Raw genomic sequence first — 23,581 nt, 5'->3', positions numbered from 1 at the left:
ATAATAATAAATTTATTATAATATTAAGAAAATATAAAAAAGAAACTCAGGTGTTTACCTTTTATCAATTATCATTTATTGTGACTTTTTCTTCTGAAAGTTACAGGTGGAAATGCAGGCCGGTAAACACGGCCGAGACCTCCTGTTTCTCCAGGCATGTTCCCGTTTCCTCTGCATTGCTGATGTTTCCTGCAAGTGCACTGAACTCTAACTGTGATCTCTTCAAGTTGACACTTACCGTACAAAGTGGAAATCGGTCCTCTTCATCCGAGATGTTCATCACCATGAGCTCCAAACCAACCAGGTGCACATGCATAGCATTACACATGCACATTTCATCTCTGTTTAATTCAGCATGATATTGCACATATACTGTACAAAGGTGAACAATACACAGTCAGAACCTGCTCTATGAGGAATATATGTCTGGCCTCACTGACAGGACCTGAGAGTTTAAGGGATTAATGTTACCTAGCAAAGTTAAATATTTAGATGATTGCCAAGGTTATAACCAAAATTTGCTTTTTTTTTTTTTTAAATCTACCTAATAAGTAATATAAGAACTTACTTACAGTTGCACAGAAACCAGGGGGTCAAGACAGTTACGTATGTTGTTGATAAAGTTTGCTTAGCAAAAAAAGAGTGTGACAGGTATGAATTTATTCAATTGCTGCTATTGCTTCCAACAATCAGAACAAAATTATTCAAATTATTCAAATATTTTGGTTTAAGGCCCCCAAAAGGCTAGAGCCCACTCTGGACAGAGCAGAGAAATAAAATTAAATGCAGACAATATTAAGTACAATAGACATGGCCTTAAGTACAGACAGTGTGGTGAATATTTCAGGGCAAGTGAACATGATATAATGTCATTTACATAATTCATTATAGAAATGATGGAAAATTAAGCAAATAATGAACAGATCTATTCTATTGAGAAGACAGGACTGCATGCTATGCATATTGTATTTATTGTTAATTCAAAGATGTAAAAAAAAATTGCTATGACTTCTAATTTTTCTGCAGCATCATTCATGTATCTTGCAAAGAGTGCAGAGGAAATTCAGTCAACTGGAACGAGAGGTTCTCTGTCACAGCTGCATGTGAAAGCTGTCCTATAAATGTCACCTACTTCTGGAAGCTGTATTTAGTAAACGCATCTAGCAAAAGCACACCAGATGGTAAGAATATTTTAAATCTTCTAATCTTTGGTGTAACTGCATTGCATTTACCTTAGTTTCTCTTTTAATTTTTCCTCTCCTCCAGTACCTTTCTGTGGCAGTTTGGACATAAGCTTACCTTCTAAACTGGAGGAGGACACACTTTTCTTTCAAGAGCCTGCCAATACTGCGTCTCTGTCCATCCTAAATCAGAAAGAAACATCAGGCAATGAAATTAAGATGACACGTGACAGTGTTGTCAGTTGGCGCAGATGGGGGCGTTCAGTGGAGCACCAGAATCCATCCCTTTTAGACCTGCTGTCAGTGACAGACAGTGCATCAGGTATGAGGCTGTACCTCATAAAGTGTGAACTGAGATCTCATGAGACTATGTCTGCATGTTTAAATTATTCCCCTCGTGGCCATCTTCAGTCATGATTACATGTCAAAGCAATATTTAATTCATGGATGCCAATCCAAATGCCATATTTCCATAAAACATACCATAACACTAATATGAAGTAATACGAAGTACTAATACTGCTTGACTAAACGTGTAACCGACAGCATTCAGAGACATTGTGAGAATCCATTCTAAGATTTATTAACAAGAAAGTCCACAATCCAAAACACAATGTGAATAAACAATCCAGGGTCAAACACAAAAATCACAGTATTTCCAGAATCAGAGTGCAAATCCAAAGGGTAGTCAGGGAAACAAGGCAAGGCAAGGGTCTACACAAGAAGGCAAATAAAGAACAACAGCTCAGAACTTACTCAAATGCAAACAAATGGCAAGGCTTCGCAATGAAATGGTAACGCATGTCTTTTATAGAGTCTGTGAACAGGAAATGCTGTATATGTGACAACAGAATTTGGAGAAGGGTGCCCTCTGGAGGTGTGTATGGGTGGATGTGACAAAAGGTCAAACATATTTGGTTTTACATATACTTAAAATGAAACTTCAGGCAATATCGGAATTATAACCATTGATTTATGGTATAAGATAGCAAACTCTCTATTTGCCTCTTAAAGTGGTGATCCAGTCATTTCTAGATCAAGACGTTCTGGTTGATAAACCCCCTCTGGTGACTCATCCAAAAGGTGGGGAAAAAACCATACTAGCTAAAGCTTTTGAAGATGGGCTGTTTGATATTTTTTTGCCTTTTACCAAATGCAGAAAGAGACAAGATTATTAGAATATAAAGCTATTGTTTGGGAGCAATGCTTTTTTTTTTTAGCACTGACAGATGCTTTCTGCAGTATGAATGGCTATTGCTTGCAGGTTGCTTGCAGTGAGAATACTGAATGACTATACACTTGAAAAAAGAGTTCTTTAAGGGGTTTTATGGGTTGCTGGATAGGGAAACAATCTGTTGTAGGGCTCCACATAAAATCTTTAAAGGTTCCCCCAGAGGGCCAACCAAAGTACCCTTAAGAGTGTAGGAGTTTGCATAAGGTATGTGTTGTAGTGCTGGATGTAGACATGAAATTCATATTTAGAATCATGAATCATGAATATTACAATATAAATGGATATCAAAATAGGAAAAGAGCACTATGATTTTGAAATTATAGTTATACTGATCATTAAGTGGACATTAATTTCAATGTGGAACACCAGCAGAATTTAATCATATAATACATGCACATTCTTTTCTCTTATTCCCCACTTCATAATTTTTCTTTTACTTCTTACAATATTTGTGCAACTTCTGAGTCATATTCCTTGCAAATGAATCTTACTTAAAGAATCAGTATAACTGACTACAGAGCTGAGCCTCTCAGCTTTCCTTCTTAGGATCACTAAATCATATTTCTATCCTCACAGCTGAAACGGGTTCAGGTGATATGAATGAGATGGATTTTGCTCTGTTCCACCTTCCTGTTCCAACAGAAGATAAAAACCCCAGAGTGAAGGATTTTGTAGCTGAATATCCTGATGAGCACGGATATCTAGGTGGGAAAAGAGAAAGGATGTCGTAGTTATACTTTAATGTCAAAAAACACAAACAGAAACTTTCTGCTGCTTCAGCAATAACTTTTTGCTACTTCATCAATTAACCGATAAGGCTACACATTTCTCAGTGTTTTATCTAAAAAAAAATCTCAATGTGTATTATTATTATTATTATTATTATTATTATTATTATTATTATTATGAATCACTATTTATAAATGATTTCTAATACATTATTAATTTTGTATGGAATAAAACATGACAGTTGTTATAAAAAAACAATCAATGATGGGGTGATGTGATAGTTACCACTCCAAATTTGATTATTTTCCATGAACAGCATTTCCTAAAGTGTTTTATTTAATTTATAACACAGTGATTTGCCAACAAAAAAATTATTAAAATTTATTAAAGAATGACACATCATACTTTTCTACTGTCTATATTTATGTTTATTGTTAGTTTCTGTTATGACTTATAAGAGCTACAAAACAGTCATTCTCTCACAAGCCTCTCTTTTAGCTCTAGTTTGAAGTAAAAAAAAAAAAAAAAAAACTTGTCATGTTACTGAGAACTCTGTCCTGAAGAGTTTCTTGTGTTGGAAAACTTAAAGGAATATATTTATCTCTGAATGTTACAAAATGCTGACACTGGAGACTCCTTCTAAAAATGCTAAATAAACCCTCCTCACAGAAAATGTTACCATATTAATAATTACATATATTTTTTAAATTATGTGGAGCATCCTCCATATACATCTCTGTCTATATTGTTACTATAGGAACGATAACGTGGTAGAAAGAGCACATTTCCATAAACCTGTGATTAGATTTGCAGCCAACAGTACATCATAGCCGTGCGGTTATAGAAAATTAATCAGCACCTTCTGATCAATCAGAATCGAGAATCATTTTATACTGATAATACTGAGAATATGTCAGAATCATATACTGAGAATCATCTAATTTTATACTGAGTAAATATTAGAACTATAAACTGCAATAATGTTACATCTTTACTAAAAAAACAGTGTTTTGTGTATATATATGTGTGTGTGTGTGTGTGTGTGTATGATAAGAATCAAATGAAATGATAATAATGATAAGAATCAAACATTATTTATAAAATATGTGGTTTCCCTAAGGCATATCTTTATAATTGGCATATGTATATAATTTATAATTGAGCATGAAATTACTATTATTATTCTGTATTCCCTACAGACTATGAGGACTTTTATTCTGGAATAAAGGAAGCAGACTCAGGGGTTTCAGTAGGCCGACCAACTGGTAGACATGCCCTCTCCTTTTGATATTCACAAGCAGTAATAATAATAGCAATAGAAAAGTATGACTATCAATAATATGTATTTGTTTTTATTCATTGTGTTGTGTATTTAGGACCCCACAATTTAGACGACGTGATTTCTCATTCAAGCGAATATGATGGTGATAACCTGGTAGGTCCTGGCAGCCTCGGCCATGTGGTGTCTGAGAAAACCCTGCTGGATCTTCACAGAGAGCTCATCCAGCCTGCACTCTTTGAGTCTTTCACCTCCACAGGTGATTTTTCACGCTAAAGCATACACAGACATTCTATACAATTGTGTGCTTCCAACTTTGTGGCAACAGTTTGAGGAAGAACCCAATATGGGTGTGATGGTCAGGTGTCCACAAACCTTTGGCCATATAGTGTATTTATTTGGTATATACCTTTATCTAGGCAGAATCAAATTCAAACATTGAGTAGTTGATGGTTAAGGGTCTTAAGAGTGGCCTAAGAGTGGCCCTAATGGCAGTCCTGTGATTTTATTTGTCTTTGAAACATTTGGACATTTGAGAACACTGTTTTACAATCCAATGTGCAGGAATACTTAATATTCATTAGGTTAGGTTGGTAATGTAACTCTTATGGAAAAAAAGCACATACATTTCACCAGGACATGTTATGCCCTGACATAGCACATATGAATTCAAATAAACACGTGACATCATGTGAACAATATGTAATCAGATACGAAAAAGAACGATTCATGTGAGTCATCACATCTGATCATAAAACCACATGCCCTACAGATGAAAAAGTAACATGTGAAAATGTGTACATCTCATGTGATAAATAAAAACGCATGTGCTACATGTGAAAATTCCACTACAACATAATATCTGAAGAATCCAAAAACCAATTTCTAATCTATGTTATAGACATATGGTATATTTTAATCATGTGATTATTCACCAGTGAAGTTCATATGACTTTTCTGTAAAGGAATCACAAGTACTTTCTTGTACATATGTTGCTTATTGGAATTTAAAGCACGTTCAGGTTTAAAACATCAGTACTTGGAACCACATAGCTCAATACTCAGTATCTAATGGATAATAATGTGGTTATGACTTGGTGTATATACTGAAAGTTGAATGAGTAATATAGTAACATATATGAGAAATATTAGTACACTAGTATTAGTAGAAACAGTAGTACTCAATGGTATGTATATATATAACTGAAAAGATTAGGTAGGCACACAGTAAAATTCACCTGAAGTACATAGTTACTGATAATGAAATATCCAGATATGTACATTAGGAACTGCTATATACTTGTTATTCTAATTAGATACTATGTACTTACATTTCCAACTCATTGCCTGTAAGAACTATGGAGAAGATTGATCCAAGGCATGAGCACTACACTGTAGCACCAAATACTGCTGTACATTCGGAATTATTACCAATTGTTCATCATCGTAAAAATAAAGTGCTAGCTACAAAGCTTGAAGTAAGTGCTATTATATAGAAGTGCTACATCTAGCTTGCAAACTGCGCATAATACAATGATAAGAGTTGACAAAAATAACAGTATTGCACAATACCAAGAATAACAGAGTAATTAGTCCACATAACCACAAAGACCATATGTTTGTCAGTTACTTCATGAGGCAGAACATTAGAACCGGATTTTCTAATTAGATTTCTTGGGATTTCCATATGACTTTACATTTCAGGCTTGGATCTTTTTCAGAAACTGAATCAGTGCTGATCAGTGCTAAACTGGAGACTTCAGTTTACTTTGTGTGGTTTGAATGTTTCAGGAATATCCTCATCTGTTATTACATTTAAACCCATGATGCTAAAGCCGAAAAGTCTTTACATGCTGGAGGTCTCTGCAAGTAAGTTCATCTCCACTAACTGTGGTGTTCATGATCAGACATAAAAATAGTCTACCTGGCAATACCTTTAATCCTGGATCTACAGCCTGTTAGGAGATGAGCTGAGTTTTGAGGGGTGTCTCCTCATTTCTGATGCCAGGTTCTGAGCAGGTTCTGCAGGGAAAGACCCAGCTGTTCTTCTCCACATACCCTGCTCCTGAGGGAATGGTGTGCCATGTGCAGCCCAGCTCAGGTTTTGAGGTCCACACACACTTCAGCGTCTTCTGCACTTCAGGAAAAGAGGTCTGTATTTATGTCAGGCATCATCACTTACTCCTTTACCACTTAACATTTGAACCGGGGCGGATATCATTATTTGCCCTAATGTATTTGATAAACATACATTGCAAATACATTGAGTCAGGCGGCATAATGCTGCCACTGTTCAAGAACATACAGATTGGCTACGCTAAATTGCCCCTAGGTGTGAATGAGTGTGTGTGTATGCACAGTGCCCTGTGATGGACTGGCATCCCATCCAGGGTGATTTCTCCTGACTTGCACCCAGTCTTCTCAGGATGGGCTCTGGACCCACTGCGACCTTGATGTAATGTAATGTAATTAATTAATAGCCAATAATGAATACATTTTGACTTATGCATCTGGTACATTTCTCATACATTTGAAATATATAAGTGTATCTAAGCTTTGCATATATATATTTTCCTGGGTGGCATGGTTGTGCAGCAGGTAGCTTTGCTTCTTCATAGCTCCATGGTCCCTAGTTTCATCCTGAGTTTGGATTACTGTCTGTGTGGAGTCACATGTTGTCCTCTTGTATGCGTCAGGTTTCCCCAGGTTCTCTGGTTTTCTCCTACTTTCCAAACTATGCCAGTAGGTGGCACTAGGTGTGAATGAGTGTTTTCATAGTGCCCTGTAATAGAACGGCATCCCATCTGGGGTCCCCAGGATATAGGCTCTAAATCCATATATTTTCCATCCATATATGTGACATATATAAATCCATATATGTCACTGTGTGACATCACAGTGTCAGCTCATAGATTTCTGTTTTTCACCTGATATGTTCGATCATAAAATAATACTTTTTACATAATTTTCCCCTCACCCATATCATTGCACAATGCTAAACTAGTTTCATTACATGTTAGGCACATTAGCCTTGAAGCTCCAGTGCACGAAAAAAATATTGTATAAGTCTTATTGTGTATTTCAAGAGATAAGCTACAATTGAACATTCATTTATTGTGATTTTGTAACCTTTTAAATTACGATACATTAGTACAGAATAATGTTATTCCGTCATACTGATGGAAAGTTAGACCATCAGTACCATCGCACTCTAATTTCAAGGAACTCTTGCATTTTAAAAAATTTCACAAAATTTAATTTGATGTGTTTGTTGTTCCCTTTACAGGATCTCTTGTATGAATATAGCTTTCGTGTGGGAAACTCAACAAAAAAACTCCTCTATAAGGGCAGAGATTACCAGCACTATTTTTATCTTCCATCTGGGCATCCATACGATGATTACAAAGGTAGCTTTAAAGAATTGCAAAAACATTTAAACAACTCATGCTCACAGAAACTGTGCTGTTCTTTTGTTACACAGTTGCACTGCTGCTTTATGAGATTTATAATCTTTGTATTTATTGATATGCCTGCCAATTGGGGGTCTTAGATTTAATGATGTTTAATATTATTAATGTTAAATGATATGTTTATTTTTAAGGTTAAATATTGATCTAAACCCAGTGTCTCAAAAAGCATGTTTCTATACTATACACATAATACTATATGTATATGAATAATAACAAGTTGAATTAAATTTTATAGCTGTTTGCTGTGATTGTGTATGGTGCTCCACCTCTCAACACTGTCTTGCATTTTGTCTCCCACAGTCACCATCTACATTACAATTGGGAACAGATTCGGAGCATCTACCAAGCCATGTCCTGTGAATGTCAAAGTTTGGCCGAGCTTCAAGAGAAATTCAATGCCTTTCTCCAATCCAGATCAGGAATTGTATGTTTTTTTCAGACATCAATCCATTCAGATATATTGGATACCTAGTAGTAGTAGTAGGTGACTGGGTGTGTCAAGATCTTCACAGACATTTACACTCATTGTAGAAGCTTCATCGGTTGTAGTTGTAAAAAAATCCACGAATCCATGAAGCGCTGTCAAATTTGCAGAACAGCATCAGATGTGGAAAATCCTGGTTAACTAGAAAACTAGAAGGGAAAACTAGAAAACTAGGCAAAACTAGAAAACTAGAAGGGCAGGGAGACTGAAACAGGAGAACTAGGAGAGACTAAAAAAATAACAGGAGGACTATAAAAAAAAAATAGGGACAATTACATATGGGACGGCTAATAAAGCAGACAAAAAAAAGAGCTCAAAAATACACATCACATTAGCAAGACCTTGCAACACACAATGCAAACAAAGTGGCATAAATAAATAGAGTAATGGGTAGTAACAGGACTGATTGACAGGTATGAACACTGATCAACTATAGGGAAAAAACAGGGGTTTCCTGAGTAGAGGTGTCTGAGACTGGGCTTTTCAATTGCATCTAGACCAATGTTTTTAAACACAAGCAATGAAAAAAATCAGGGAGAGAAAATGTGGAATGAAGAAGCAAACAGCAGTTTTTTTGCTATAATGTAATACAATACAATGTAAAATAAAAGCAGCAAAATGTAAAAAAAAAAAAAAGAATAATATGATGATATATAAGTAAGGAGATGGTATTGTTGCACAAATAATCCTAGTTGTAATTATTGCATTAACCATAAAGTGCAAAATTTGTGTTTAATTTAATGATATAGCATCCACCCTCATTATTCATCAGCTTGTAAAAAAGCACTTGATCCAGCACATCCTATTAATATGCATTTTTTATATCATACACTGACATTAACCACGAACCATGAAACCACGAGACGTTAGATCAAGGTCATGCAATTAGGATGTAGAGCATTTTCTCATGCTTTTTAATCACAGTTTTGAATTGTTGTATTAATAACATAAGTACGGTATTAAGTCCTCACTAATGCACTTCTGCATGCGGCCCTATATTCTTGGACTATAAACTTCTTGACTATCTTCTATCTAGCACATATAGGGCAGTACTTTTGCATTAAACTGAAATGACAGATCGCTGTGTGATGCCAATGCACCTCACCAGAATAACCTCCACAGGAACAACCTAAGAAGCCGGCCTAAACTTTTTTGCTCCTAATTTCCATTGTAACAACATTCTCTTTCTGTGCATCAGCCATTTTGAAAATGTAAATTCATTTACTTATTAATTAATTCAATTACTTAGTGCTTCTACCACAACGACTCAGTTTTAATCTTGCTGAATTTCCCTGTGTACGCACATTATTTACATATTTCTGTAATAGTATCGAAGTGAAGAGAAACATTTTAAAAATTATAACATATTATATTGCAAGTACAATCTCTGGAACCTACTATTATTACACATCAAGACCTCCAAGATTCAGAAAAATGTTTTAATCTTCTCTGTCTAACAGTTATTTTTTTTCTGTTCAGGTTTGTGTATGGTCTGAGTAATCTAACCAACCTAATACAGATGAAGAACACCCAAGACATCATTAATTACATCTTTTTCCTGACTGCCACATTGAACCGCTTGAGTTTAGACCCAGAATCTTGTGTAAAACTACAGACACAAACACGAGCTGCTCTGATTTCAGCAATTTGTCAGCTGGATGCCACAAACCAGGTATTAGCCTATCTATGCCACTGATTGCTTTTAAAAGTGGATCCCATTAACTTATGACACAAGTTCAGCATGTAATTCTCGAAAAGCAATCTCTTGCCGATTGTTTTTCAAGAGATCAAGCAATGTAAGAGCAATGCCATGAATGTTTTGCTTTTCAGTCTGGTACATTTTCTGCATGTCACTAATAATAACCAATAACATTTTTGTATTGTTTTTATTGTGTACTGCATTCAATTATAGTTTTGTGTCTCACAGGAACTGCTGTTTGATATCCTTCACACTCTTGTAGATCTTATGAAAGTTTCAAATCAAGTGAGTATAATCTATTCATAGGCATTTTTTTCATACTCAAGCATAGCAATATTTATGAAGTCAAATGTATAATACCCCTTTGCAGGTGACTTTTGACAGTGCAATACTGGTGACAAAATATATTCAAAATCTTTCCTCCCTTCGTGAGTCCAACTTATTGGACGTGTGGGTGTTGAAAGCTCTCATACGCATCCTCTCGTATATTCTGGAAGCTCAGATTCCTTCTTCAAGGTTAACACTTGACGTTCTTCACATCACTACAGACTCAGTGTTGGTAAGTAAAGCATAATTAGAACATCCACATGACTTACATTTACATTTTCAGCATTTGGCAGAAGTCCACACCCAGAATGCCTTATCAAAATGCTCTGTAGTCTCCATCAAAAACATATCATCATGCTAGTACCAACAGGTCAGGGTTAGAGACGAATTACTACAGTGAGAAAAACCCATAAAAGTCTAGAATTTCTTCATGATTATTTAAGTGCTCGGTGAAGAGGAAGCCTGGGGAAGTTCATTCCACCCATTGGTTAACAGGACAGAGAAAAGCCTTGAAACATGTCTTCCTTGTATCTCAAGGAATGGTGGGTTGAGTTATGCCAGGCTAGAGGATTTAACAGAATGTAATGCAGACCTGGGTGAGATAAGTTCCTTCATGTAGGCGGGAGCTGGACTGATTTTGGCTTGGTAGGCCAGCATCAGGGTTTTAAATCTGACTTGGTAGCAACAGGAAGCCAGTGGAGGGAGCGCAGCAATGGGGTGGTACGGGAGAACTTGGGGAGATAAAAAAAGTCTTGCAGCTGCATTCAGGATCAGTTCTTGGGGTTGGATGACATGCAGACCTACCAGGAAAGGGGTTGCCTTCATATGCTATTATTATTTGATTTTAAATACCCAAAGATACATCTAAAAACCTAGAAGTTACACATAAATGTCCATGTGGAAACTGTTTTGATACCTAAGTTCTAGCTTGTTGATCTTTACTTTTATCATGGCAAGCAAAAGGACAGTTGTATTTTTCAATGGTTGGTACAATTCACTTTTAGTCATCACGTACATCTCTAACTGTTAGATTTATTATGTGGATTCTTACAATAGCTGAAATGTTAATAAGCTATTAAAATCTCTGGTAAGTAAAAGAGGCAGCAATAAACTTTGAGTCACACAAAGGTCCAAACAACAAATATATACTTAGATTTACAGATAATTGTGTTTTCTAAATATATTCAAAGATTTTCCCTGAATATCCATAGCACAAGTCCAACAGTCCTGTACAATCTATGAATTCTGCCTGTGAGCTCTTGAGCTTCAGGTAAAAGTTATACCATCTTTGTTATTATATCTAATGTCTTAACTTCTTTTTATTCCAGACGTATCTGGTGTCCAGCAGAGAGCCTCAGTTCAGTGTGAATACCACATTCATAAAACTGGTGGCGTGGCAGAATTGTGATTTCCCAATCACAAGAAAAAATGTTGATTTGACCACATTTCATATTCCTCATATGCCAGTGATTAAACACACAAGCAGGGATTATGATCAAAAATCCTGCTTCATCACTCTAATCATATCCTATAGGCAGACTCCATATCACTGGGCTAGGACTCCACTACAGGTAAAACTCAGAATTTAACAACATTTAATAACATTTTAATAACATTTGAAAATAATGTACATTTCAAGTTTCATTTCTGGAGGCATGAATTACTTTTGTAGTTCTGTAGGTAATGGATAGAATTTATATTCCATCATTTTGCACAATTAGTTTAATAGCATCTGGCTCTTGTGTTTACTACTGGTCACATGACAGGGCTTAACCAATTAAAATAAAATCTGGTAAACAGCTGGTGAATTTTGCACTTCACTAATGAATCTACAGTAGTGACATAATAAAAGGTTTTTACACTGTATTTCTTACATCATCACTGTTTTTTATACTTCTACAATGGCATAACATTTGCAATGTTATTTTGTCAGTGCAACATTATATAGTCTCCGATTTTGAAAACTGCCATCATGTATGATGTATTTTCCAGGTGAACGGACATGTTGCTGACATGAAACTCTTCAACTGCAGCACCAGAAGAGAAATCAAAATGAGGCACTTGTCCACTCCAATCATCATTGAGTTCCAGAAGCAAGAAGAGAGAAATGTACACTTTTAATTTTTATTTCACTGGCACTGACAAAAGCCAACATGGTCTCAAGACTGCAAAATTTCTAAGAATTCATGTGTTCCAGCTAGTATGTTAACTTTCACATATTTGCTACTTTAGTCTTGCACTAGCACTATGAGGCTAATGTATAAAACTGGTAATAGAAGTCTGTCTCACCCAAAATATTTCCTGTAAATATCTGCCTCATAATATATCTAGTTCATTAATGTCACTGTGATGAGCAGATATGGTTTAGGACACACTATTCCTGCTGAAAAGTCTAGTTCAGACTGACCAGCTACCAGCTGCTAAATCACAAGCTGAGCTGGTCAAACTGGTAGACCACAACAATAAGGCAATTAAAAAATCTTCAATGTTTATTGATCAGTTTAGTCACACAGTAAAGAAACTGGAAAATAACTTATGAGCTGGCAAAGAGGGTCTACCAGCTTGACCACTTTAGCCTGTGTTTTGGCAGCTGGTAGCGGGTCAAACAAAGCTAGACTTTTCAGCAGAGATGACTTACTGTAATCTATAAACAATGTGCAGTGAACACTTTAATGCCATGAGCTTATCCATCTGGGTCAACCAGAATCACTTTGTTTAAGTTTGTTTAAACTTGTTATCATTCTGTCCTCTGGGCCCAACGTCACAAAGTTTAAGGGCAGAATTGTAACGGTAAGCTGGAAGTCCATCCTGCTACTGTAATTAACATCATTTGAAGCAAGTATATGAAAATTTGGATCAGTATTTATGAAGAAGATTTTGGTTAAGCTAGACTTCCAGTGGGCAGTGGCACAGTGGGTAGGGTTGCTGCCTCACAGCTTTAGAGTCCCTGGTTCAATCCTGAGTTCAGGTTACTGTCTATGTGGAATTTCTCATGTTCTCCTCGTGTCTGGGTTTCCTCTTGGTTCTCTAGATTCCCCCTACCTCAAAACATGACAGTATGTGGATTGGGTATGCTAAATTGTCCTAGGTGTGAATAAGTTGATGGACTGCCATGCCAGCAAGGGTGTATTCTTTCCTCATGCCCAGTGTTTACCATTCACCATGATCGTGAACTGGATAAATGGGTTACTAACGATCAATAAATGGCAGAATGAATAGATGTCCTGTAATTCTTACCAGCATCAACTTCATGAAGAAGCGACCTTGGCTGATTTACTACACTGGTATAAGGGGGATATTGTGTACATTGTTTACATGTTTACCTTTTTTGCTGAGCTATTCCAGAGGGAGTGGTGAGTTTAGTGCTACGTTGGTGTTTCTGTGACTTTTGCATGAGATTTTGGTGTGGATCACTAAAATCTGATCATTTCCATCCAAGAAGAGCACAGATGTGGAGTTCACACTCACACGCTCTGAAGTGAATACTCATCAGTTCAACATAACAGCTGAGCTCCTGAAGAAGGCTGTGCAGATTAGAGTGGAGTTCAGAAGGCCATCAAGACGTGTTTTCCCCATCCTGCTGCTCTTCAGGTTGAGGAAACCCCCCATATATTTGTCTCAAATTTATTTACACTTTTAATATATATAAAAAAGTTTTGTTTAACATTTCCTTTCCTCTGTCACAGAATGCACCAAAGACCAACACCTTCTTTGTACAATGTACGTAAGGTCTATCATTGGAAAGGACAGGTGGCTCAGATCTTTCTACCCGCTTCATCTCTGAAAGGTTTCTAGATTTTATGGAACATATGGAAAGTACAGAATGTACATTAGAATGTCATTGATATATGCTGAATTTTGTCTTGTTTCACTTGGATGGCAGATCCTGGGATTGCATATCTGATGCTCCTCAATGCTGACTACGATAAAAGTGCTAGAAATAAATACATAGCAGACGAAGTGGACTACACACTGAGTATTGATTCCACTCAATGTTTAGTTTGGGATGGTGTGAAAGATTGGAGATCTGATGGATGTTCTGTGCTGCAGAGTTTCACCTCAACCAAAGTCAACTGCAGGTCTGGTACTATACTACTATGTACAGATTTAGTTTGGGGTCTGTATTTTGGTATGACTGGTCTGACTGGTCCCACCATCTCTCAGAGTACAAGGAAGGCATGCATCGAGACTCTTCTCTGTTCTGGCACCAAGGTGGTGGAATGAACTTCCCCTAGATGTCCGAACAGCTGAGTCACTGGCAGTCTTCAAATGACGTCTAAATAAAATACTTAAATTAGCACTTTCACAAAAAAAAAAAAAAAAATCACCATTTTGGACTGATAGTATTCCTAGTTTGTGACCTACCGAGCCAATATCAGAATGTATTTTTGATAGACTTCAAAGCACTATTGTAAGTCGCTCTCGATAAGGGCGTCTGCCAAATGCCATAAATGTAAATGTAAATGATAAGTGAGAATTAACAAGTGAGATGAAAAGTTAGACAAAAATCTGGGAGGTATCAATACACTTACATGTTTTTTGGTTATTTTCTTTGGAAATTGGAAGATGTAAGCAGATACTTTGATGTACTGATAACTGTTGTATTGGGCTATATGCATATTATGGTGAATTTTTCATACTCCTAACTTATAATATTTTGAGATATGATGGTTAAAGAATATGGTTTTCTGATATTGCGGGTTTGAATACTGATAATGCCACTGCTAGGAGAGTCCAGGAGAGTAGAATTGGCCATGTTCTCTGGGTGGGAAGGATGGCATTACATTCTCCCCTATCCATCAGAGGGAGTCTAAACAGTTGTGGATGTATGTGAGCTCATGTATGCTGACATAGCAATAGCAGCAGTTTGAAAAGATGCATTGGCTGGCTTCATGTTCTACCCTTCACCCACCCTGGTTGGTAGCTTCCATGTGATAAGGGAGAGATAGCTAGTGGGGAGGGAAAAGTTCACTGAGAGAAAAATTGGAAGAAATTGGGGTTAAAAAAAGGATTTTTTAACTATTAACAGCAGGTTTGTAACTGGCAATCGGTGTGTGATCCAACTACTGTCTCTAACCAACTCTTTTAAAAGCTCTTTGCTTTTATTGTATTCTGCCTCACTTGTAATTCACTTTAAATGAAGACATCTGCCACATATTAACTGTGTTTTGGCCTAATAATCTTTCAGTTACAACCAGCTGTCATCATTCACTGTTGCACATCAGATGATCCAAAGCATTCACAGTCTTTCAGACATCACTGAGTACATGAGGTAATGTTTATATGCTTGTATTTATTCAGTCACAGTCCTTCACTGTCTGGTCTTGATCTGAATTGTGGTGTCTTTTTCAGCATCCGGGCCAACCCAATGGTGTGTATTGTAATAGTGGTATTAGTGGCCCTCTACACTGTGCTGTTGGTGTTTTGTAAACATGCTGATGTTCAGGTGGAAAAGAATTTGGGAACATTCCTCCTGCCAGACAACAATCCTTCAGACCAGTTCCTCTATGCTGTTACTATTGACACAGGCCTCAGATCAAGGGCTAGAATGACAGCAAAGGTACTATCCAAGGCTTGTGTACTCATATGAAAATGGAATATATTCAACATGGTGTCAAAATACAGTCAGGTGCAAAGGTTTGCAACTAAAACTAAAAAACGCATCTTTTTGAACTGCTGCTCATGTGAATCACAGGAATAACACACTCGGAGGAAAGCGCTATCTACCCTCTTCTGCATACATGAGCTCATAGCCTGCAATTGGCTAGTGTCTCTGTTATTGACAGGGTAGACAGAGTATGCCATCCCTCCAACAAGAGAGGCCAATTTTACTTCTTTTGCAAGAGGGTGAATGCTTTTTTGAATGCACCGCTTGGGACCCCACTAATACAGTTTTGTCAGTTTGTATTTCTTCAACAAGATCCAATCACTTTTCATTAATTTTCTTTAAAAGTCCAAAAGTGTTTTAACTGGCCATCACACCCATGTGGGCCTTCTCCTAACTATTGCCACAAAGTCTGAAGCACACAACTGTATATGTGTCTTTGTATGGAAATAAGAGGTCTAAGTCTGTTTCAGTATGACAGTGCCCCTGTGCACAAAATATTGCAGAAAGCTCCATAAAGACATGCTTTGCCAACACTGACGCATAAGAACTCGAATGGGCTGCACAGACCCCTGACCTCAACCCCACTGAACACCTTTGGGATAAAATGGAGCAACAACTGTGCCCCAGGCCTCCTCGCCCAACATCAGTGCATGACCTCACTAATGCTCTTGTGGCTGAATGAGCAAATCCCCACAGTTACACTCTAAAATCTAGTGGAAAGCTTCCCAGAAGATTGGAGAATATATTATATTCTATATTATAATATATATAATATATTCTATAATATATTATAACAGCAAAGGGGGGACTAAATCTATAATGGGATGCTCAACAAGCACATATGGGTGTGATGGTCAGGAGTACACATATTTTTGGCAATGTAGTGTATAATTTTTTTTAAAAAATATTTGCAAATTTTGTTATAGTGGTGGAAACCACAACCCACCATCATCAAAGTTATTATATTTATTATTGAGTTTTATAGATACTAGCCTATTTGACTTATTGCTTGAACTGAATGGGTTTAATGCAAACTAATCCAAACCACAATAACCTAAAACCAAGTAGTCCTATAAATAATGTGAACTTAGGACTAATATGTTTGTTGGTAGAAGGTTCAGGAATAGAATGCTCCAATAAATAGCTAAAGTATTATTGTATACATTTAAGTAAGGTTCATGAAATAAATCTGTGCTAAGTGGGTCCATGGAATTTATCTTACTGTTAAAAGGGTCCTGGCTGCTAAAAATCTTTCAACCACTGGTATAGAGGATGCATACTAAGTGTGTTAATATCACATATTAGTCATTTAGAAACAATGGCAAAGTCTACTTTATGAACATTATGCATAAAAAATAAGGTTACTATTTGAACAAAATGTATATGGAGTTGCAGCTGTTTTGCAAAATGAAGAACATGCTGTGTGTAAATCTAAATATATACTTCTATACTTCAGGTTTAATTTATACAAACATATCTCATGCAGGTATAATAAGCTTTCTGTAAGTGCTGCAAGATCAAAACAAAGTATGACATTTATGATATATCATTTTAAATCTGGTTTTAAAAAGCGATATTGAACTAGTTCATATTTCAGAGTTTCGCTCTTTGTTATAAGTAATGTATTCTTGAACTGTAAGTATCAACTGAGAATTTTTTTAAACTGATAAAACAGACAATTCTTGGTCGTTTTAGACCCTGCACTGTTCCACTAATACTCCTTATTCATAAGGAGTGGAATACTGTGTTTTGAGATAAATGAGACCTACAGTATTGACAGTTACACACATGCACAGATAAATACTCTATACTATGCTAGAGTTTATGTGGATATGTCTATAGATAGTATTTAATTTTCATTTTTTTCTGGTGTCAGGTTCACATAGTTCTGTATGGTGAGAAAGGCGTATCTCAGACAAGAGAGCTCAGCAATCCTGACCACACACTCTTCACCCGCAATTCCAGGACAACCTTTATTCTGAGGTAACAGCAAAGCAGCATTTTTAATGTGAAAGTATGGCAAAATTTCAGCCTAAAATAAAATGTACACAATATTTTCATAATCCCAAATTTATCCAGTTAGCTAAGACATGTTTGGTGTATGTTTGGTTTATCTGCACTGTAGCTAACAAATAATGGCAGGAGTTCAGCATTATGCAAAGTTCAAATCCTCACACACTCACATTAAGTAATACTATTTGTATGTAAAAACATATGTATTTATATGAGTTGTATTTAAATATACTAATTATGTAGCAGAATAAGTATGCATTATATAAGTCTCTAGTTAAGTGTACAAAATAAATCGAGGAATGAGTATAATATGTATTTATAAGAGTTTGCATTTATAAATGTATTTATTAATTTGTAAATTAGAACTATATTATCATGCAGATCATATCTAACCTAAACATTTTATATCTAGCCTTCACACTCTAGGCCACACTTCCTACCTGTATAAGAGTTTAGTTCTGTGATGTATTTTTTTTTTATAGACAATAGAGCATCATACAGTGTCAGAAACCATAAAAACAAATCTGTTTGAGATACTGGAAACTCAGCAATGTTGTTTGAATTGATTGTTATAGCCATTAGTGCTAACCTAATGGCTATAAGCTTGCCCTATTTATTAGCTATATACATTAGCCTTGGAGCTCCAGTGCAAATCTAAAATAAGACACTTGAGACACCAAATATGTTTTACCATTAATTATACATACAGAATAATCTTCATTTACAAGTTTGTCTAGTGTGCTCATAAAATTCAGAAACTGTTTGCTGTGTGATTTTTTCAGCTCAGCTCAGAGTCTGGGCCAAATATGGCAGGTGTGTGTGTGGCACGATGGTGGAGGTATGTCTCCCAGTTGGTTTCTGAATCATGTGATGGTGAAGGACATAGTAGATGGATCAAGTTGGACCTTTCTGGCGCAGTGCTGGTTGGCAGTAGATGAAGGAGATGGACGAGTGGAGCGAAAGCTGCTCGCTTTAAACAGACAGCTCACATTCAGAGAGGTGAGTGCCAGCAATGCTCAGTACAGTGCCTTGCATATGTATTTACCCCCATCCCCCAAATATCACAATTGTACTTATTTGCGATGTCATAAATATACATAAAATTCCCCATAAAATTGAAGTCTGCTAAAAGAAATAGAAAATAGATAGATAGATAGATAGATAGATAGATAGATAGATTGATAAGGTAAAATTTGTGATTGCTCCCATATATGTGAAACTAAATTAGTTCTGGTGCAGCCAATTGCCATCAGATCGCCATAAAATCCATTATTGAAAAATGCAAAGAATATGACACATCCACAAATCTGCCTTGAGAAAGTCATCCACCAAACATCAGTGATCGGGTAAGCATCCAAGGAGGGAAGGAGGAAAGTTATCAAAAGGCAAAATGAAATCCCATTTGGATACTCAGCAGACATGTGGAACAAGGTTGAACTTGGCCTTGTCACAAAACACTACGTTTGGCAGAAACCCAACACTGCTCATTACTCTGAGAACTCCATCCCCAGTGAAGCATGGTGATGGTAGCATCATTTTGTGGGGATGCTTTTAGCAGGGACTGGGAAATTGGTCAGGGTTGAGGGCAAGATGGAAGGGCAATTCTAGAAGAAAACCTGTTTTAGTCAGCAGAAGTCTTGAGACTGAGAAGGTTCACCTTCCAAAAGAACAGCAACTCTAAGCATACTGCTAAAGCTACAGGGTAGTGGGTCATAACCAAGAACCTGAATGTGTTGCAAGGGCCCAGTTATAGCTCATACCTCAAACTGATTGAGAATTGTGCAAGAAAATGCTTGCTCAAGACTCTACCTGATATTATTGTTTCTCATGCTATAAAGTGAGCTTCTTTGGGATATTTCCGCTAGCAGAGTAAAAATAAACAGAACATTTGGCCATATTGTGTCCAAAATGTCACTTACTCGATGTTAATTTTTTCATTAATATATTCCTGTTGTATAAAAGCAATATCACAGGAGCAAGAGTGCGGTTATACTGAATATCGGCATCCATCAGCCACTTGCTCCTGCGATATTGCTTAATTAAAAATAATTTAATTATTAATGTTAACAATTACTTTATGTCTAAAACAAGTGTGACTTTCATTCTGTCCAGTTGCTGCATCTGAATCTTAGTGATTGCTTAGAGGACCTCCACCCATGGCTGTCTGTGTACAGTCGGCCATCTTACAGCACGCATACACACACTCAGCGACTGAGTGTATGTTTCCTGCTGCTGCAGGCTTACATGTGTGCTAACTGCATACTTACATACTTACAAGAAGACCAGGTAAACACTTACACAAACCGTTCACAGGGAAATGATGCAGAATCCCTATTTTGCAGATCAAACTTTATTCCATATTGAGTTTACTCTGTATTTTCATGATGTCAGTGCTGGCTGGAGTCAGGCCTGATCGGTGTTTCACTGCTCTCAGTGTGGACAGGACTGTGTGCACTTACTCTGCTGCCTTTAGGCTTTCTTGTGTCCTTCCTCTTCCGCATCTGCAAGGTCACAATGAATTTGTTCATATCTTCTCAATAAAATGATGAAGCAGTGTTGTATGAATGCTATTAAATGTTACGTACAAACAATATGAGAACACCTAGAAAATATAGTTGTTGTCTAGCTAACTTAGCTAACTAGCACCTTGTCCTGAAAAAATTAGGAACACACTAAACTATTACTTTTTGCTAATGTTAGCCAACTGTATTACCTGTTTCTCACCAAATCTTTTCAAAATCAAATGTTTACATATTGTTTAAAAGTGAAAACATACATATATGAATCATTTCTATGTTTCTGAAGTGAATTATTTGTCTTTCAATTTTTTTCTAGACAAGTTACCAACTGATGAATCCTTCACGTCATTAATGTTAGCTAGCTTATCAACACTTTACTGAGTTAACTAACTTCTTATCTTCTACTTAGCTAGCAATGTAATCAGTGTAGTTATGAATCTGTTGTTAGATAGCTAATATTAAATTAAACTCCAAATCATAGGAAACATGAAGTTCAGCAACTGTATACAATACAAAACATTGTAATTTTAACATACATTTATGAAAGATATGCCATTTGTCTTGTCAGTAAATGTATATAAGAGTTAACATTAATACACTGATTCATTATTCATGTATACTTTCTTCAATTTACTGTTTTTAAACATTAAATTTCTCATATTTACACATTTGGACAATCTAGGATTCTTGGCAAAGCTTAGGCTTTGGCCAGTATGAGGCTTGATCTGTCTTTTGATATTTTGATGTGTTTTTTATCATGAGATATATTCTAACTTCATTTACTGTATGTTATAATACTTGTGACCATCCCTTTTTTCCTCTTGCAATTGTAGATAAACAAAAATGGCAGCCATTCAGGGGATCAGTATAAAGTCAGAATCCCTCACATCTTCTCTTTAGAAGGTATAATCAAGCAAGACATCTTCCACATATAAGAGTATTGCTCTTTCTGTTGTTGCTGTCAGTGTAAGGTGTTAATAATAAATTCACAGATGATCGGGATGCATTTCTGTTGAGGGATAGTGTGTCTGAGCTGAACGTTTCATGGAGCAGAGTTTCGCCGTGGAAAAATAAAAGTGAGGTGAGGTACAGTAAAATAAAAGGGAGCCCTTATTTAACTGAAATACTCCCTTAAATTATTATTGTTTGCATTACAGGTTTTGAAGGCATGTGATTTGGAGTCTATGTCCTGCAGCAAACTGCCAGAAAGCTCAGCACTGCAGAAAGCCACTGACTCTATCTCTTGTATTGAAATTATTGAAGAAAATATTCCTGATGACAATGACAAATTACAGAGCGAACTCTTCAAAAACACTCAATTCAACCTCCAAGCTAGTTCTCTTGCAGGTTTGTATGGTTATGATATACCAAATATGTTCAATTAGATTAAAATGTTTTGTCATTATACACAGGTGTACAGTACAACGCAATGGCGTTGTGTCTAGCTCAGGTATAGATAAACTTTCAGCATGCACTGTGTATGGACAGTGGATATAACTGGTGAAGATATATATTATTAGAGACAAGTTGCACTTGAGAACATGATCTTTTAAATGCAGGTGACAATTGTCACAACCTAATTTAATTTTTTTACATTTAAAAGAGAATTTCTCATCAGTACATACACCAAATGAGTCATAGGCAAGGTTACATGTGAAACCAGGTTATAACTTGACAATACATTTAAAAAAGTAGGGTGATTGGGTTGGCAGGAGGACATAGAAGTACTTTCAGTAAGTATATTAGTGCATATTTATAGATAATTGTATTCTTCATGAGGGTAAATGGGTAAAGAATGGTGATTTAATAGCATTACAATAATTCAAATAGATAACATTACAGTCAGTAGGCATGATAAATATAGACAATGAGCATCAGGATTTTGGTTAAGGTACAGCACAGGTCATACGGAGAGTAACACTGTAACATGGATATACAGTTTTATAATACAGAAGTGTAGTAAAATGATTGGTTACTAATAAAACGTATTTACCATTTTCTATGATCTGCTTGCAGTAAATAGTTTCCCAAAGAACAGTGTTTCTAGAAGAAGCAGAACTCTGCAAGCTTGGTGCTACTATGGGACATGGGCGCTGTGGCTGTGTTTGTGCGTCACTTGTGTAATCATTACTGGAATTCTGGGGCTGAAGTAAGTTTCTAAAGCAATACTCAAAGTTTTGTATGTGCTATTACCACAGGCATAAATTTTGACATGACAAAACCTGTTTACTGATAACTCACATATAATGAAGGCATAGGGCACCACTACTGTTCGTTCCTCTTTCAGCTGTTCCTGTTAGGATCACTGGTCCGAGTATATTTGATTTGGCACAGTTTTTATGCCAGATGCCCTTCCTGACGAAACCCTCCCCAATTTTTATCTGGGATTGGGATTGGCACTGAGAGAGCACTGTTGCACACAACCCCAGTGGCAGCGGTTGGTTCCCTAGCTGTTAATCAAACCCAGGCCACAGTGGTGAGAGAGCTGTGGCCTAACCATTAGTCCTCCAGGGACCCAGGGCACAACTACTGTATATCTTGCAAATTTAAAACTACAACAATAAAAGTAGGGCAGTACTGCAGTGCATCAGGTATCATTGTCAGCTCCAGGGTTTCCAGTTCGAGCTTGAGATTGAGTTACTGTCTGTGCTGAGTTTTGCATGGTCTCCATGTGTCCATGTGGGTTTCCTACAGGTTCTCCAGTTTCCTGCTTCCTCCCAAAAACATGGCAGTAGGTGGATTGACAATGCTAATTTGCCAGTAGGTGTGAATGGAATCAGGGTGTATTCCTGCCCAGCGTTCCTGGGATAGGCCATTCCAGTTACTTGTGAGGTTTTGTGCTATTCATTGTGATCAGGAGGAAACTGAGACACTTCCTTGTTTACATTAAGCTATTCTGACTATGTTTTTAATACATTACATAAAAGGCCCTAAAAGAGGCCTGCAGTTAGCCTCTAAAAGCCTCAATTATACTGATTAGGAACTTGATTTGCAAATACATTTGTAAGTATCAAGAATTCATCCTACAAAAAATGTTT

General features: G+C 36.6%; 1 protein-coding gene across 1 annotated transcript in view; it reads left to right on the top strand.

Moving 5' to 3' along the window:
* The window catches only part of LOC113541106 (polycystic kidney disease 1 like 1), a 49,607-nt gene that overhangs the window by 14,529 nt on the left and 11,497 nt on the right, over nucleotides 1-23,581 (top strand). The window contains exons 8-35 of the mRNA XM_053227837.1: nucleotides 101-304; nucleotides 1,027-1,181; nucleotides 1,267-1,503; nucleotides 2,992-3,120; nucleotides 4,344-4,409; nucleotides 4,521-4,682; nucleotides 6,215-6,292; nucleotides 6,432-6,574; nucleotides 7,710-7,830; nucleotides 8,194-8,317; nucleotides 9,857-10,049; nucleotides 10,305-10,361; nucleotides 10,447-10,635; nucleotides 11,732-11,974; nucleotides 12,396-12,512; nucleotides 13,846-13,994; nucleotides 14,090-14,190; nucleotides 14,287-14,482; nucleotides 15,592-15,675; nucleotides 15,756-15,963; nucleotides 17,888-17,994; nucleotides 18,807-19,023; nucleotides 20,137-20,310; nucleotides 20,416-20,532; nucleotides 21,377-21,446; nucleotides 21,536-21,624; nucleotides 21,701-21,890; nucleotides 22,560-22,692. Coding sequence (XP_053083812.1) covers nucleotides 101-304; nucleotides 1,027-1,181; nucleotides 1,267-1,503; nucleotides 2,992-3,120; nucleotides 4,344-4,409; nucleotides 4,521-4,682; nucleotides 6,215-6,292; nucleotides 6,432-6,574; nucleotides 7,710-7,830; nucleotides 8,194-8,317; nucleotides 9,857-10,049; nucleotides 10,305-10,361; nucleotides 10,447-10,635; nucleotides 11,732-11,974; nucleotides 12,396-12,512; nucleotides 13,846-13,994; nucleotides 14,090-14,190; nucleotides 14,287-14,482; nucleotides 15,592-15,675; nucleotides 15,756-15,963; nucleotides 17,888-17,994; nucleotides 18,807-19,023; nucleotides 20,137-20,310; nucleotides 20,416-20,532; nucleotides 21,377-21,446; nucleotides 21,536-21,624; nucleotides 21,701-21,890; nucleotides 22,560-22,692 — 4,053 coding nt within the window. The remainder of the gene's footprint in view (nucleotides 1-100; nucleotides 305-1,026; nucleotides 1,182-1,266; nucleotides 1,504-2,991; nucleotides 3,121-4,343; nucleotides 4,410-4,520; nucleotides 4,683-6,214; nucleotides 6,293-6,431; nucleotides 6,575-7,709; nucleotides 7,831-8,193; nucleotides 8,318-9,856; nucleotides 10,050-10,304; nucleotides 10,362-10,446; nucleotides 10,636-11,731; nucleotides 11,975-12,395; nucleotides 12,513-13,845; nucleotides 13,995-14,089; nucleotides 14,191-14,286; nucleotides 14,483-15,591; nucleotides 15,676-15,755; nucleotides 15,964-17,887; nucleotides 17,995-18,806; nucleotides 19,024-20,136; nucleotides 20,311-20,415; nucleotides 20,533-21,376; nucleotides 21,447-21,535; nucleotides 21,625-21,700; nucleotides 21,891-22,559; nucleotides 22,693-23,581) is intronic.

Source organism: Pangasianodon hypophthalmus, chromosome 22 (assembly GCF_027358585.1).
Source record: "Pangasianodon hypophthalmus isolate fPanHyp1 chromosome 22, fPanHyp1.pri, whole genome shotgun sequence".
Taxonomy (NCBI): domain Eukaryota; kingdom Metazoa; phylum Chordata; class Actinopteri; order Siluriformes; family Pangasiidae; genus Pangasianodon; species Pangasianodon hypophthalmus.
The sequence above is the reverse complement of the archived record's forward strand: the minus strand, read 5'-3'. Positions and strand labels throughout refer to the sequence as shown.